General features: G+C 42.1%; 1 protein-coding gene across 1 annotated transcript in view; it reads left to right on the plus strand.

Moving 5' to 3' along the window:
• Positions 1–1356: 1356 nt before the first annotated feature.
• Positions 1357–14075, plus strand: part of atosa (atos homolog A) — a 31425-nt gene continuing 18706 nt past the window's right edge. The window contains exon 1 of the mRNA XM_020080143.2: positions 1357–2727. Coding sequence (XP_019935702.2) covers positions 2697–2727 — 31 coding nt within the window. The 5' untranslated portion in view covers positions 1357–2696. The remainder of the gene's footprint in view (positions 2728–14075) is intronic.

A 14075-nucleotide genomic window follows, 5' to 3' on the forward strand; every position in this document is an offset into this window, starting at 1 on the left:
GAAACCTGTATTATCATGTAGTTGGTTATGCAAGCGGGTTTTTTCATGAGCAGGTCCTCAGACTGGCTCATTGGGCTTCATTTATCTAATCACAAAGTATATGAACGACAGCATTAAACAGCTGATGGTTTTCCACTAAGATTAACTTTGTAAACTTTGCTCTCTCACCAAACAAAGGCCCACAATCAACTGGTAGATGTTTGTATACTGATGGACTTTATGACTCTAGATTCTCTGTCACTTGTTTCTGGTATAAGAGGCAAAGGATAACAGGGTTTACAATTCAACAGGGTTTTGAATTTGGAGTATTTAAATAGTATGCAATCACTGAATATTGTCAAGTATCTTATTTTACTTACTGAGTTTTTTGAGCGGTCAATTCAAAACATAACAATAAAAGTGATAATGATTTTAAACCAAACTCAGGCCCACTGTGTAGAGTCTGTGTGCAGCGAACAATAGTAACGCACAAAGTGCAGCTGTCAGACAGATTTGTGAAGCAGATTCTCGTGTCCTCATTTTGGCCTTTGCCTTTGTTCCAAGAGGTTTCAGCAGAGAAGAGATTAAAACAAAGAGCGCTCCCTCTGTCCCTTTTTATTTGTACCAAAATGACAATGGGCCACAGCCTGCAGTTATGAGAGCAGTGAGCAGAACCCCTCTAGATATATAATTTCAATATGTCATTTCTATAGCATTTATATGTAGTTTAGGATTTGTGTTCAACATTTAATGTTGTCCCACTTCTTACAGTTTGTAGCATCGCATGGGTTTGATATGAATTCCTTCATTTTTATTCTTTATTATCATTATTATTATTATTATTATCATTATTGTGTGGTTGTTCTTGTTTATGTTGTTGTGGTTTCTTATTTGTTTATCCAGAGGAGCTCTAGTTTTGATTTCACTGCGACAAATGATCAATGCTTTTGTATTTTCCTTCCATTAAAAGTTTTATTTAACGAAAACCATAGAACCTGTTTTTACATATAACCCACAGCTTCTGTTCCTCTTAATAAGCACAGTATGAAGGACATGCTGGATTACTGAAGCTGCCTTTTGTTTAATAAGGAAAAAAGAAAGTAGATGGTATTCTCTAATCATAGGTGAGCGATACAAGTTCTGAATGAAAAAAGAATAAAGCAATAGTCGTGGTACAAAGTTAACTGTGGCTTCATACATCTCTGGACCCCTTGGAGCTTTGTGCTGTAGAGTAGAGCACACACACACACACACACACACACACACACACACACACACACACGTGCACGAGCTCTGGCTTCAAACGGACCAGAACAAAATGTTCACCATGGCAAAGAACGAACGTACGCACGTGAGCGCGCAACGAATTCCACTGACCAATCAGGGTCGCTCGTGTGTTGCGTCTGTCCCGGTTCGCAGCTCGGGACCCGGAGATCCAGCGCCAGGCACCGGGTCAGAGGAGAGGAGGAGCCGCTCCAGGAAGGAGGCAGAGACTTGGTTTCTAACATCTGTGTTTCCATCAGACACCACGGCCCGATCGGAACTTTTCTTCGGTACCTCCTGTGAGTTGGCGGTTGCTATGGCTGCGAGTTCATGCGAGGCTGGCAGAGAGGGAAGTGACGAGCGCGGCTGTTGTTGGGACACGTGACTGGAGCTGCACTGATCTGTTTTGACAAGCAGCGGGGAGGGAAGAGAGCCAGGGAGGCAGACTGTGAGCAGCATCGCGACCCGGGAGCACCCGCCGCTGCGTCTCTACCGCATTTCGCCTCTGATATGTCCTGATCCGCTCGGTCCTGTTTGTTGTTAGCGCCCGGCTAGCCTGTCAGCGGCTTGCTAACCCTTTTGGCCGGCGCTCGCTGAAAACGTCGCAGCCGTAGGTGGAGGCGTTGACTCGGGATTGTTTGTTTGAAAAAGTTTTAATGAAGACCACAAAGGAAGTCAGCGCAGGTGGCGTGTCTAGCGTTGAGTAGATGGCGGCCGTCGGGGCGCTGTGTGCGGGTTGGCAAAGGAGAACAACCGCCTGATATCGTCGGTTAACGTGAGGAGAATGATACAAGACGCTCGCGTCGTAGCAGAAAATACCGAGACCGTGCGTCGGTGTGGTTAGCTGCGGCTGTGGCTACCTACCTGCCTGTCTGCCTGCCTGCGCAACTCTACGGGGGTTGGGGGATGTTTGGCGAGGTCGCCGTCACCCGCAGACGCGTTAACCGCTCGGCAACGACACGGTTAGTTGGTTGAGTTGTTGCTACCTAGCTAACAGAATTAGCAGGCAGCCAGAGAGTGTTGTTGTCCGGAGAGGAGACACAGAAATGCATCGCGACGTTAACTATGGTATAGGTGCTGTGGTTTGACACTGAGAGTAGCCAGATCGCTAATCATATTACTAGTAGTCGGATTGGTTACTAGCTGCTACAGGAGGCTGATTGTCAACTCCAGTACCTGACTGTGGCTGTGACTGCGATCAGCTGTCTTTTTGTTAGTCACTTGGACAATACAGTGCGAGTCGATGGGAGCGTACAGTAGCATGCTAACAAAGCAATGCTTTGTTGTTGGATAGGGGGCCGCTGGCACCAGCACGCAGGCTTCACAGCTGATATTATTGCTTAGCCACTACACGGTCACAGAGGAGGAGGAGGAGGGGGGGTTCAGGGTCCAGGCACCGCTGTGTTGCTGTCAAAGCTGTGTGATAGAAAACAAGAGAAGACCCTGCAAGCCTGATGACACTGGACAACATGAAGACCGAGAGAGGTACGTAGATCACACATACTTACACACTCATACTTACACACACATATGTACATTCATCTGGTGGACTGGTGGTGAGTGTGTGCATTTCCAGCTTTTGCTTGACTCATCTGTACCCATCTGAGAGCAGAATCAGGCCAGGGGAATTATGTAACAGCTGGTCAGCCTGGTCACTGGTTATGTGAATTAACAAAGCCTGACCCGGGTAAATGAGGACGTGCCTGCACAACACACATTTTCTGCTCTAGTTTGGGATGTAACCACCAATGTCAGCTGTCTTCTCTCCTAACCTGCAAGATCCTCCTCATGCCAAACACTGTTGTGTTCTCCAGTTGCTCCTGTTTTGACAGGGCTGCTGTAAAATGTTCCTGACACCCACCCCGTTGTGGAAATAAGGCTCCTGCCGTATGCTCTGCAACCTGTTAACATGTCGCTGTATCTGCGGCTAGGGGTGAAACAGGGACAGAGGGGACACCCTTGTTTGTCTCAACGTGATTATGCTAATTATACCGTTGCATTCATTTGTAAAGGCTGTCTCAATACCTGAATCAGTGCCCTGACACGACTCCTTTTGTATAAGCTCCTTTATTGTACAAACTAAATGATAGGTTGCGCCTGGTTGTTTGTGGCCTGGGGTCAACGGTGACTTAATTCGACAACACAATAGAGCCATACGTGGAGGTGGTGAAGGGCCACTGTTCTCCGTCATGATGAGATTAGCCACAGTCAATCAGTGATCTAGTCTGTTTGTTTGTTGGTTATGAAACTGCAGCCAGGCTTCTGAATTGTCAGAGCGACCTCCTCCATAGAGCACAATATGCTGCTGATGGGACTCCACAACACAAAGTAAACATATGCCCTATATGGGCCTAGACTTTTAACCCTCTCCTCGCCTTGCAGTTAGGAACCTTTATATAGAAACCCTGACACCAGTCGTCTGTGTGATGTGACCAAAAGGGCACCCTGACCAACACTGTACAATGTAATTATAGCCTAATAAATTACTGCAGCAACACTGGTGTTATGTGTTGTGGCGCTGGATGAGATGTTGACTCAAACATTGCAGGATTTTATTTAGAATAAAAGACCCTTTGTTCATTCTCCTGCCTTGTATGAGCCAAAAACTGAAGAGCTGTCAACCCAAGGCACATTGCTACAGTTTATCTGCCCTTCACCCGTCATGGATTGTCACCATGTCAGGTTGGCGTGCTCACTGTCATGTTCTAATTATGAAAGCTTGTCCTAGGTAAAGCTGCAACACAGCATTAGCTCCCCGTTTGACTGGCAGATGCCGTGGTGCTATTGTTATTTGGAACGTACTGTACCATTCCTGTGATGGTGCTACTACATTGCTTATAGGCCATAAACCTTGCTCTCCTCTCTCTGTTCTCAGCATGAGGCTGCAGCACTGAGAGGACTTTTTTAGCCTGGACCATACCATGGTTGGCACATTGGTCAGTTTCACTGCTGTGATGCTGGGCTGAGGGTTCCTATAGGAGAGCCTTGTCATGTTGTGTTTGAGAGGGGGAGCTGAACAAGTCCAGACATGTCCTTCTTACACAAACAGTCCTGTAGCAAATCTCACAGGCAGCAACCTTCTGATCCGGTGGGTGCTCAAAGTCAAGCTAAGGATCTGGGTGGTTGGGGTGATAGAATCAGGCTGTAGCCTGTCAAACCGTGGTTGTTGCTCCACCTTGAGAGGAAGTGTTGTTATTAGGAATTTTCTTGAAAGTGCACATCCAGGTCTGAAACAAGGTTCATGTCTTTGTTACCTTGTTTACATTTTAAGCAGTTGGTTTGGGTTTCAGATTGTAATTGAGGACGAACACTAAAGACATTTGAATGACATATGGACATCCTGTCATCATCATTCATGTGGGCTGTGTCTACCTACCTTGACATTTATTAGTTTATAAACAGGCGTGCGTCTGACATCAGCATGTTGTCAACAGGCTATTGTATGAAACGGTACACTTTGTGAATTTCATTGCAACTTTAATGTCATTGTATCACCACCAGCAAAATGAACATCCTTGAAATTCAAATATCATTTCATCAAATGTAAAGACTGCAAGCAATCCTGTGAGCAGCTTCTTTTTCTTAGTCTTTTGTTTAATGCTGTCTCAACTTCCTGCAATTAATCCAAAGTACAAACTATCAAAACAAGTGTTTTTACACTGCACTATTTACACTATTTAGACTTTAAGTTGAACAAAATTGTGGTCCATTGGTTAACACCATGGTCCAAGGCACCATTCAAACCTGTTATTTTGGCCTAAACTGAAGAGTCAGTAGGTCTGGAAGGCCCAGACAAGGTTGGTGTCGAAGTGCGTTGTACTGCTGTAAAAACACAAAAAGAAAAATAATATAGTTTGTGAGAAAGGCTTTTTCAACACCTATTACCAAGAAGTGAGATCTTGTTTACAGCCTTGTTTCCTTACACTGAAGAATGATCCTTTTTGGTCTGTTACAATTATAGATATATGCTTTTAATACCTAAAACAAATAGTAAAGCTGTTGTCAGCTGGGATGCCTCTTATCAGCTAAATTGGTATCCAGAATAAAAAAGCAGATTTTTCCTTGAGGTTCACGCAGCACCTCTTCATGTCATTTTGTGTGAACAGTGCTTTTGATATAAAAGTAAAAGAGAAGCACTTGTGTTATGCTCAGGAGCCTAACTCGAGTCATCTGACCCCCTTATTTTTCTGTGAGTTGAGTTGTGCATGAGTCAGGATGGTGTGTTTGTGTATGGGTGGGTGCATGCGGGTGTGAGGAGAGAGTGAGTGTAGCAGAGAGTATGCAACAGATTGCTGTTGGCCTTACTAAGCGCTGTACCGTTGCACCATGTGGCTCAACTGACAGCTTTTACAGGTCCCATAAAGAGAAGCTATAGAAAACATGGGACCTGTTTACGCCGGCACAGAAAATGAGTCATTGTATCGTCAGTCTAACCATTTCAACAATAGTGTGGTTGAGTTCAGTTGTATTTGTGTCCTTAAAGACATACACTTGTTTCAGTCTTCGCATGTCGAAGCAAAAAAAGTTGTGTTCAATACCACACTGGAACTGTTTAAAGACAGCTGTGTTTTACTCAACTCTGGTCCTCATCACAAACAGATCAGTGAATAAATAAGAATTGACAAATGATCATATGAGGTCATACAATAAAACGTCTGAGCAGAGAGCAGAGAGCAGAGTGGTGACACAGAGGTGATCTCACAGCTAGTCATGTAGGAGAGACTCAGTCAGCTGGCAAGCCTCAGCCATTGCTCCGGCTCTCTGTCACGTTATTTGGTCTGTTAGTATGGCAGTACTTCCTTTACAGAGCCATTAGTCCTTGGGGGAGGAGTTGAATACAGACACACAACTTACTCTGCTGCCTGCCGTCTGCCGTGCGCTCAGTCAGATTACAGCTGCCCTGAGACGCTCCAGACACATGCCAGCGGATCAGAGTGTACACTCTCACTGAGGAGAGACCCAGATAACGCAGAGTGACACACACTGTTGTCCCCACACAACACCTGTCCAGCCCTGTGTTGTTCTCTGCCTCCTCCTTGGCAGTGATTTACCCCATGCTGCAGCAGAAGGTCACCACAACAGGTGCTCTCTTGTGTTTTACTCCCCTCACACAGTTGGACTCCATCTGTGTTGTTTGTGTTGTTTTGTATTGACATTTTTTTACTGACTTGTGCTGATTAGTAGTACTACTGTCTTTACTTACATGTCTGTTATTATTTGTACGGGAATTGTAAACGTACATTTCGTATTCATGCCCTGTGAATTAACATTTATTTAAAGGCCTATTAATTCTTTTTTCTAACTTACACATTTGCTGAGCCAGCGCCATTCAACATAGATTATGGACATTTTACAGCGAGATTCAGAGCAGCCTTTTGTAATGAATACCAATAGCGGGTAGGCATTCAGCTGTGAATTACTTTCCTGGCCCCTGGTTCAATCAGCCTAAATCAATGCTGTTGTGACAGGTCGGACTGTAAGTAGCCTAGCTTTGCCTTGTGTCTGCACGGGATTGGTCGCCCAGTGCTCCCAGTCTACTAATGCTCTTATATAATGCTGGAACATTTCATTTAGCACATGAGCTCTTCATCACAGCATATATATTTGCATATGGATGTGTGTGTGTGTGTGTGTGTGTGTGTGTACGGACCTTTGGGTGTAAGTGTAGTGCAGGTTTAATGCCTTGGGTCACTTAAGTCTTGTGAACTGTGTCCACACACAAGGACATAAAACGAAGTGTACATATTTAGTACGGCTACTTGTGTTAACAAGCTGTATGGATACACAGAAATACACCGGCCAGACTTAGTGCTGGACTGGCTGAACCAGCATGGGTCGTATTTCTGCTGCCAGGGAGCCGCTGAGCCAGTGATGTCATTCCTCATGTGTTCGTCACATCCTCCCGCCCCTGTGGCTCCACATAGCCAACCAGCAGCCAGCTCTGCAGGAACAGGAAGAGCCATCTGGACCTGGTGATTTTTCTTGATGGGAGTGGTGTTGTGGTGTGGATAATATCTACGTCTCCTTTTCCTGTGTGTAACAGTTTGTGTCTTTGGTGTATTAAGTTCGTCTTCTGTTGTATTTTTGTGTTTAGTCTTTAAGATGCCCATAAGGTACCTGGATGATCTGTCTAAAATAAGGGTCTTAAAAGTATTAAATTGTCCGATGTTTCTTTTTTTTTTTATAAATCTGTGACCACCTTTTATATAAACTTTCTATATTAATGTTTAAATGGATAGTTCACCGAAAAATACAAATGAACTCATTAGCTACTCTTCACTATGCAGATGGAGGGGTGGTTGAAGTGTTCCAGTCCACAAAACACTTTTATAGTTTCAGGGCGAAACAGCGTTGCAGCCAAATACAATACAATTGAAGTAAATGGTGACCACTTTATATATACATATATATTTGTAAAAAAAACATTAAATGCTTCCATACTGATCCTGTGGTGTCACCCAAGTGTCCAAGACACTAAGCAGGGTTAGTATGTAAACATGTTTTTATATCATCGAAGTGGCTCAATAACTAGTACAGCAACTCTAACCCTATGACCAATTAATTCCTAGTGTCCTTTATAGTGCGCCCATCCTTCCACTTTATTATTAATCCTTGATGTGACATAACTAGATCTGTGCTAAGCTGTAAGTTCGAAGCGTGACACACGTCTTACTCAGAAACCACCAAATTGCCCAAAACACGAGCTATCATTTCTTTGTCATGCTTCCACCACGACTGTTATTTTTGGAACAGAGAAACCCGAAATGACAGCTTTGTGTTAATTTCAGCAGTGTTTAGAAAAGACTGTGTCAAGGGATGTGTGATTATTGTAACTCTGCATGCTCTGTAAGCAGGGGAAAACCATGTACAGGCAATTTTGTCTCTCTCTCTGACCTCGTAGTGAATCAAATTTTACCACTCCTCGCTCTGCTTGCCTGCTTTTACCTATCCCCTTTTTTCTCCTCTCCTCTGAGTCACATCACATAAACCTCAGCTACTGTAACACCTCAGCACTTAACACCCCCACCACCGGTCTCTGCTGATGACATTCAGATAAAAAGCATATTGACAGACATGGAGCTTGGTTGACTTACTGTCTAAAACACCGGAATGAAATGGGTGATAGTAAAGCCTGACATATTTATCAATTTATTGATTACTCAATTTAGTTGATATGTTCCCATTGGCTTTCATCCCCCACATGATAATGTAAATGAAAAAAAAGAGAGATTATAGTGTGTGGCCAGTTCTCACACACCAGCGATAATTAGGATTCTTTTAGAGATGCTCAGAACCTTTTTTTTTTCATATCCAGTTTCCGTTTATAGATCCGATACTAGTGCATTCAGAAAAATAACAACCTATCTTAACAGTTGTTTGCTACTAACCCTGTATGCAAGTGATGGTTGCTATCATTGTTGTATTGCCTGACTTTTTGAAAAACAGATATAGAGAATGAATTCTATAGAACTAGGGCTGCGCCTATCAATGATTATTTTTTTATTTTATTAATCTAAAGATTAATTAATCGATGATGGAACAAATTTCTCCAAAATAAAATAAAAAACTAGTGCAATTTATATTTATTTAATAATCCTCATTTAAATACAAAAAAATATGCCAAAAAACAAAGTATGCACTGCATATTTCCACAACAAAAAAAAACCCAGTCTGAACTGCTAATCCGCCTTTTTCAGGCCCCTACAAAATCTCTCCAAAATAAAATTAGTGCAAGAGCTTGCTCCGTTCAAGTGAAAGAAACATATTAATCTACATTAAGCTGTGCAACAATAAAATAAATGAAAACCGGTCTCTGACTAAAAACTCCTATACTTTAGATCAGGGGTATTCAATCAACATTCAAAGAGGTCCAGTTAGAGAGAATTTCCTCAAGCAAACATCTGAAACATCATAATGTCAAAGATGCGTTGTGATTCAGTGCCATATATTTTGAAGTAGTCTAGTAGTTGTATAAATGTCTGTATTAAGTAAAAAAAAATTAACTAAAGAAAGTACAATTCAATAGTATTTCAGTCATGTTTTTATTCATTTTCACACTGACCTGGAGCGTACTCTAATAATAAAATAATAATAAAATAAATGTTATCATTTCAAGTAAAATAAGATTTTAAAAAGAAAAAAAAACAGCCCTACATATAAGGTATTTAATTATCTAGTTTGGCATAACTGAAAAAAAACATTGAATATATAAATCAAGGAATACGCAACCATTAACTCGACAAGTTTGTTGCTTCCTTGCTTTGGGGTTGTCTTTGTCAAATTAATAGTTAGTGAATGCTTTTTCCAAAGCTGGCTGCTGCAATTCATCCTTTTTTCCCTTCCTTTGAGTGAACTCCTCATGCTCTTTCATGTGATGGTTCTACAAACGCTTTATGAAATTGCTAGTATTGTAATTGTAACATTTGCAGTACAGCACACTGCTTGTGGAACAGCAAAGAAGCAGTGATTTCCTGGAAGAGAAAATTGCACTATAATCTTGGTGAAACGGATGTACTTTAAAGACTTGTAATCGGTAAATAGATAGATTTGCATACTTGCATTGATGGCGCTGTTGGAGGCATTTCCGAAGCTGTATCGGAACCTCTCAAGTGTTTTTAGTCATCTTTCTCAAAAAATAGGTTTGCCTCCATTTTGGTGTGGATTTTGGTTTCAAAATTATTTTCCTAAAATCTTTTTTTAAATTTTTTTATGTACAGTTCAATGAGATTTCCCAGAAACTAATTTCAAATGAAAATAACAGATTCTGTTTATGCAGACATAGTAAAAAATATATATACAAGCACTCGTCGTTTCTATTACAGCAGTTCCCTTTTAAAATAAGGAAATGAAAAGCTTTGTCAGAAGTCACTTGATTTATCACATTTGTGTCATGTTCATTGACTCTGACGAGTGTGGAATCCTTGTCATGTTTAAAGATCTACCACCAGACACCACACATTTGGTCGCAATGAGCATTACGTAAGTAGCTCTTTAATCTGGTTCATGTACCAGACACCTTGTCTGTTTCTGTGTCCCTGTGCTGACAGTGTTCTGACAGTGTGCTGTTCTCTTCCAGGATCAAAACATGTTTCTATGACTCTGTGGATTCATTCAGTGAGTTATCACTAATGAAAATTAATTAGGAGAAATCCAGTATAGATTCTTGGAGGATAATTGATCTTTCTCCTATGTGACCTATTCTGTTAAAGTAATTGAATCATGGCTACACAGTACACAAAGGTACACACTACCAGTATCTGTTAACGGAGAGCACCTCAGGGGCTTGTTGTGGAGGCGTTAAGCACATTGTTTATTCACAACAGGACGAGGTAAAGTTAATTTGAGAGTCATCACTACTATCCTCTTTCTTTTTTTCCATTTACTCATATTGTCTCTTTCAGGCCAACAGCCGGCCTCAATGAAGAGTGAGACAATTCCACTATCACCCTCAGTGTTGCTTCACCCTCACACCAAAGCAGCAGACAGTCCGTCTGTTCTTTTTAAGTGGGTTAGTGGTCCTTTTTTTGAAAGATTTTTAGAGGGTGGATTATTTGGTTAATATGGAATCTGAGGTCACAAGTCCTGACAAAACAAGGTTTTAAATGATAAATACAACCGTGAAAAGCAGAGAAGTTGGAGGTGTTTGTTGACCGTTTGTGGCAGTGCAGCTTTAACAAGAACAGCTGGGGGGGTTTCAGCCATGTCAAGACTTTGGCCATCTGCTTCCTTGTCTCGAGTGGTTTATTCCAGTCACCAACCCCCTGGATCTACCTGTGCCACAACTGACACAATTTTCACTTGGCCCCTAAAGATCCACGCTGCTCAGATTACTGAATTCAGACTCCCCTTTCTTGACATTGGCATCGGCAGCACAGGAGAGCTCACAGGCCTGTGTGTTAATGTTGGACTGGGTGGCTCTGGTTACAGTAAGTGGCTGGTTTGTCCTACTGCCCTAGTGTCCTGTACCCACTAGTAGTCAGCTCGCTGAAATTTAATCTATATAGAAATGATTTAGTGACAGATGCTGCCGGTGAAGGAGACGGGGATAGTTAAGAAGATCGCATGTACAGGGTCTAACAAAGTATTTTGGAGGACCAAATCATCATGTTTAACAATTTTATTCCCATAAAGAAATGGATTTTACTTTTGCCCTCGTACCAATGAACCTGATATTTGGATGTGTGTTAACACGCTTGTAGTGTGTACATTGTTAAAGCCAGATGAGGTAGGACTGCATGATTTTTGGCTCTACTGGAGAAAACTAAGGCCCAGACCTAGTTTTAACATCTGTCCTGCGTGATCTCATTACAAATGGACAGCTGACACGAGTACACGTGAATGCAACCAAGATGCATTGAGGACATATTTGAGATCTGATCGCTCAGACCACATTCCGAGGTGGTATATACTCCATGTTACCCATCAATAAAGTATTTATTAGTCTGATTCTGATGGGACCACTGTCTTTCAACTGTGTGAATGCAAAAGGTTCCGTCAGTGTCAAATCATCAAATGTTCGGGTCGCACCACAACCGATCTTCATGGAATTTGGCTAATTTGTCAAATGAGAAACCTATGGAACTGAAATTATTTGTGTCTCTGACCCTAATTAAGGGAGATATGGGCTAACAAATTTTGAACTTTTTGGGTGGACTCTTTGACTAACCATATCTCCCTTAATATATGTCACTGATTGTCACAACTGGTCTCTATATTCTTTTAAAGCTGTAAAGTTGCATTGGGAAAGGTTGGTTCCATAGGTTGACCAAATACCTCTGACATTGTCACCCAAAAGTGTGGTGATTTGACTTGGAATGACCCAAATGCATCCTGGGTCACAGTGCAGGAGCATTACTGAGCTGATGTCCTCTGATCTGCTGCAATTTTACAATGATCCCAGAGTGTTTTTGCACTTCTCAGTGTTTCCCATTTTATTAATCTAGTATTTGTGGCCACCACCACAATGTTAACTTTAATTGCATCATATTGATTTTCTATTTTGTGTTCTTTTTTTCTGTCCACTTGTGATCAGCTCACTCATCACAGATGTAATTCCTACCTTGCCAACCTGTATCAACTCTGCTGCTACGTTACATAACAGGTGTTAGTCAGACAATGACTTTGTAAAGGACCACTCTTGCCTGAATAACAGAGGCTTGAAGGGGCCCCCTCTACAATATGTGCAAGAAGGTCAAACAGGGCATTGTGGATGGGAGGCACAGTAAACCCCAGGTCTCATTGTGTCAAAGATAATTTTTCTGGTACTTCAGGAAAGATGAGAGGGAGATCGGGAGATACTTGTGAAAAAATGTTATGAACAGAGTAAATGTTACAAGCACATGATATGCTCTTCAGATCCCAGTGTGCCCTTTCTTCTTACTTAACTTTGTTTACAGGGCATAATACTTTTTTCTTCTACATTAGGCTTGACATTTACTCAAATGTATTAATGTCTGAAAGCTGCCCAGTGGAACCAGCCTTCTACTTACAGCCACTGAGCAACTCCTCTAAATAATGGGGGTTTAAGTGCTGTTCTCAAGGACTTATGTTGCTATGGCTGTTGAACATGAAGGGATTGTGATACCTCATGCCTCACCTACAATGTTGCAGCAGTTTGGGATTTGAATTTCCACCTGGCTGAGAGAATACATATATCTGGTTAATGTAGGGTGAGCTAATCACTGATACATACAATGAAATCCCACAGACTCCTGGCACTCCTTCATCCATAGTTACCTAACCGTGATAGGCTACCGTTGTTACCAGAGCTTTCATCATGCACTCCCACCTAATACTGTACGAAAGAATGAACGGCAAGTGATTTCAGGGGGATTTGTGTATATGAACTCAACAAAAGTTCACTGCGGAGAGTGTGGATTTAAACCGGATGAGTTACTAATGCTACATTTTACACTGTAGAACAAGAAGATCAGCAAAGGCAGGCGCTCACATTTAAGCCTAGATTCATCAGAATGAGAACCCCGTTTTTTTATTTGCTTTAGTAACATTGGCAGGACTCACAGGGATCTGGCACAATTTCAGTTCCAAGCGAGATGTATGGAATAGGCAGACAGACAGGGTGAGGCAAGTTTTAATGAGTAGACACAATGCATCAGGAGCCTTACTGTTCCCACATCAGCTGAGATGAGTTTTATGACATAAGCTCTCACGATGAAGTTTTTTTTCCACTGGGTTAGAGCTTGTTTACCATGTGACTTCACAAGTATGCAAGTTGTTCAGCTTCTAAACAATAGCTCTGTCTAAAGCTCACAATAATGGGTGTGAAAGAGAGGGCAAGGTTGGTTTGCCAGTCTGGGCCGATGTGTGTGTATATTTGTGCGTGCGTGTGTTTGTTGTCTGGCTGTGGGAGAGTAATAGCAGCCGAGATCACAAAACAGAAGAAGGGTTCTCCTCAGCTGGAACTGTATTAACACTCCTCAGCCAATCAGGGCCTGTTGCTATGTGTGCTGTGAATCTGCCCCTTTGTGTTGTAGAGTGGGAGAAAGAGGGACACACTCTCGCATGTCATAGATCCCAAGCCCGTACAACATAACCCACTGCTCAGTTAAAGTAAAAGTTTTGATGTGTTTTAACTTGAGCACATCAAATTAAACCTGAATCAGCTTTTCCTCATCAGTGATCTTTGCTGTTACTTATGGTCATTTGGCACAAACATGGCTGTTTCTTGGCAGACGCTGCCTCCACTTCCAGTGCTTTTTAATCTTGTAATACACAAGGCCGACAAAAACAGGAAAGGTGAGCTGGCAGTGACATGTGATTCATGTTATAAAACACTGGAAACACAACTGATCCTGTTATCACAATCAAAGCTC

Source organism: Paralichthys olivaceus, chromosome 1 (genome assembly GCF_024713975.1).
Source record: "Paralichthys olivaceus isolate ysfri-2021 chromosome 1, ASM2471397v2, whole genome shotgun sequence".
NCBI classification, from domain to species: Eukaryota; Metazoa; Chordata; class Actinopteri; order Pleuronectiformes; family Paralichthyidae; genus Paralichthys; species Paralichthys olivaceus.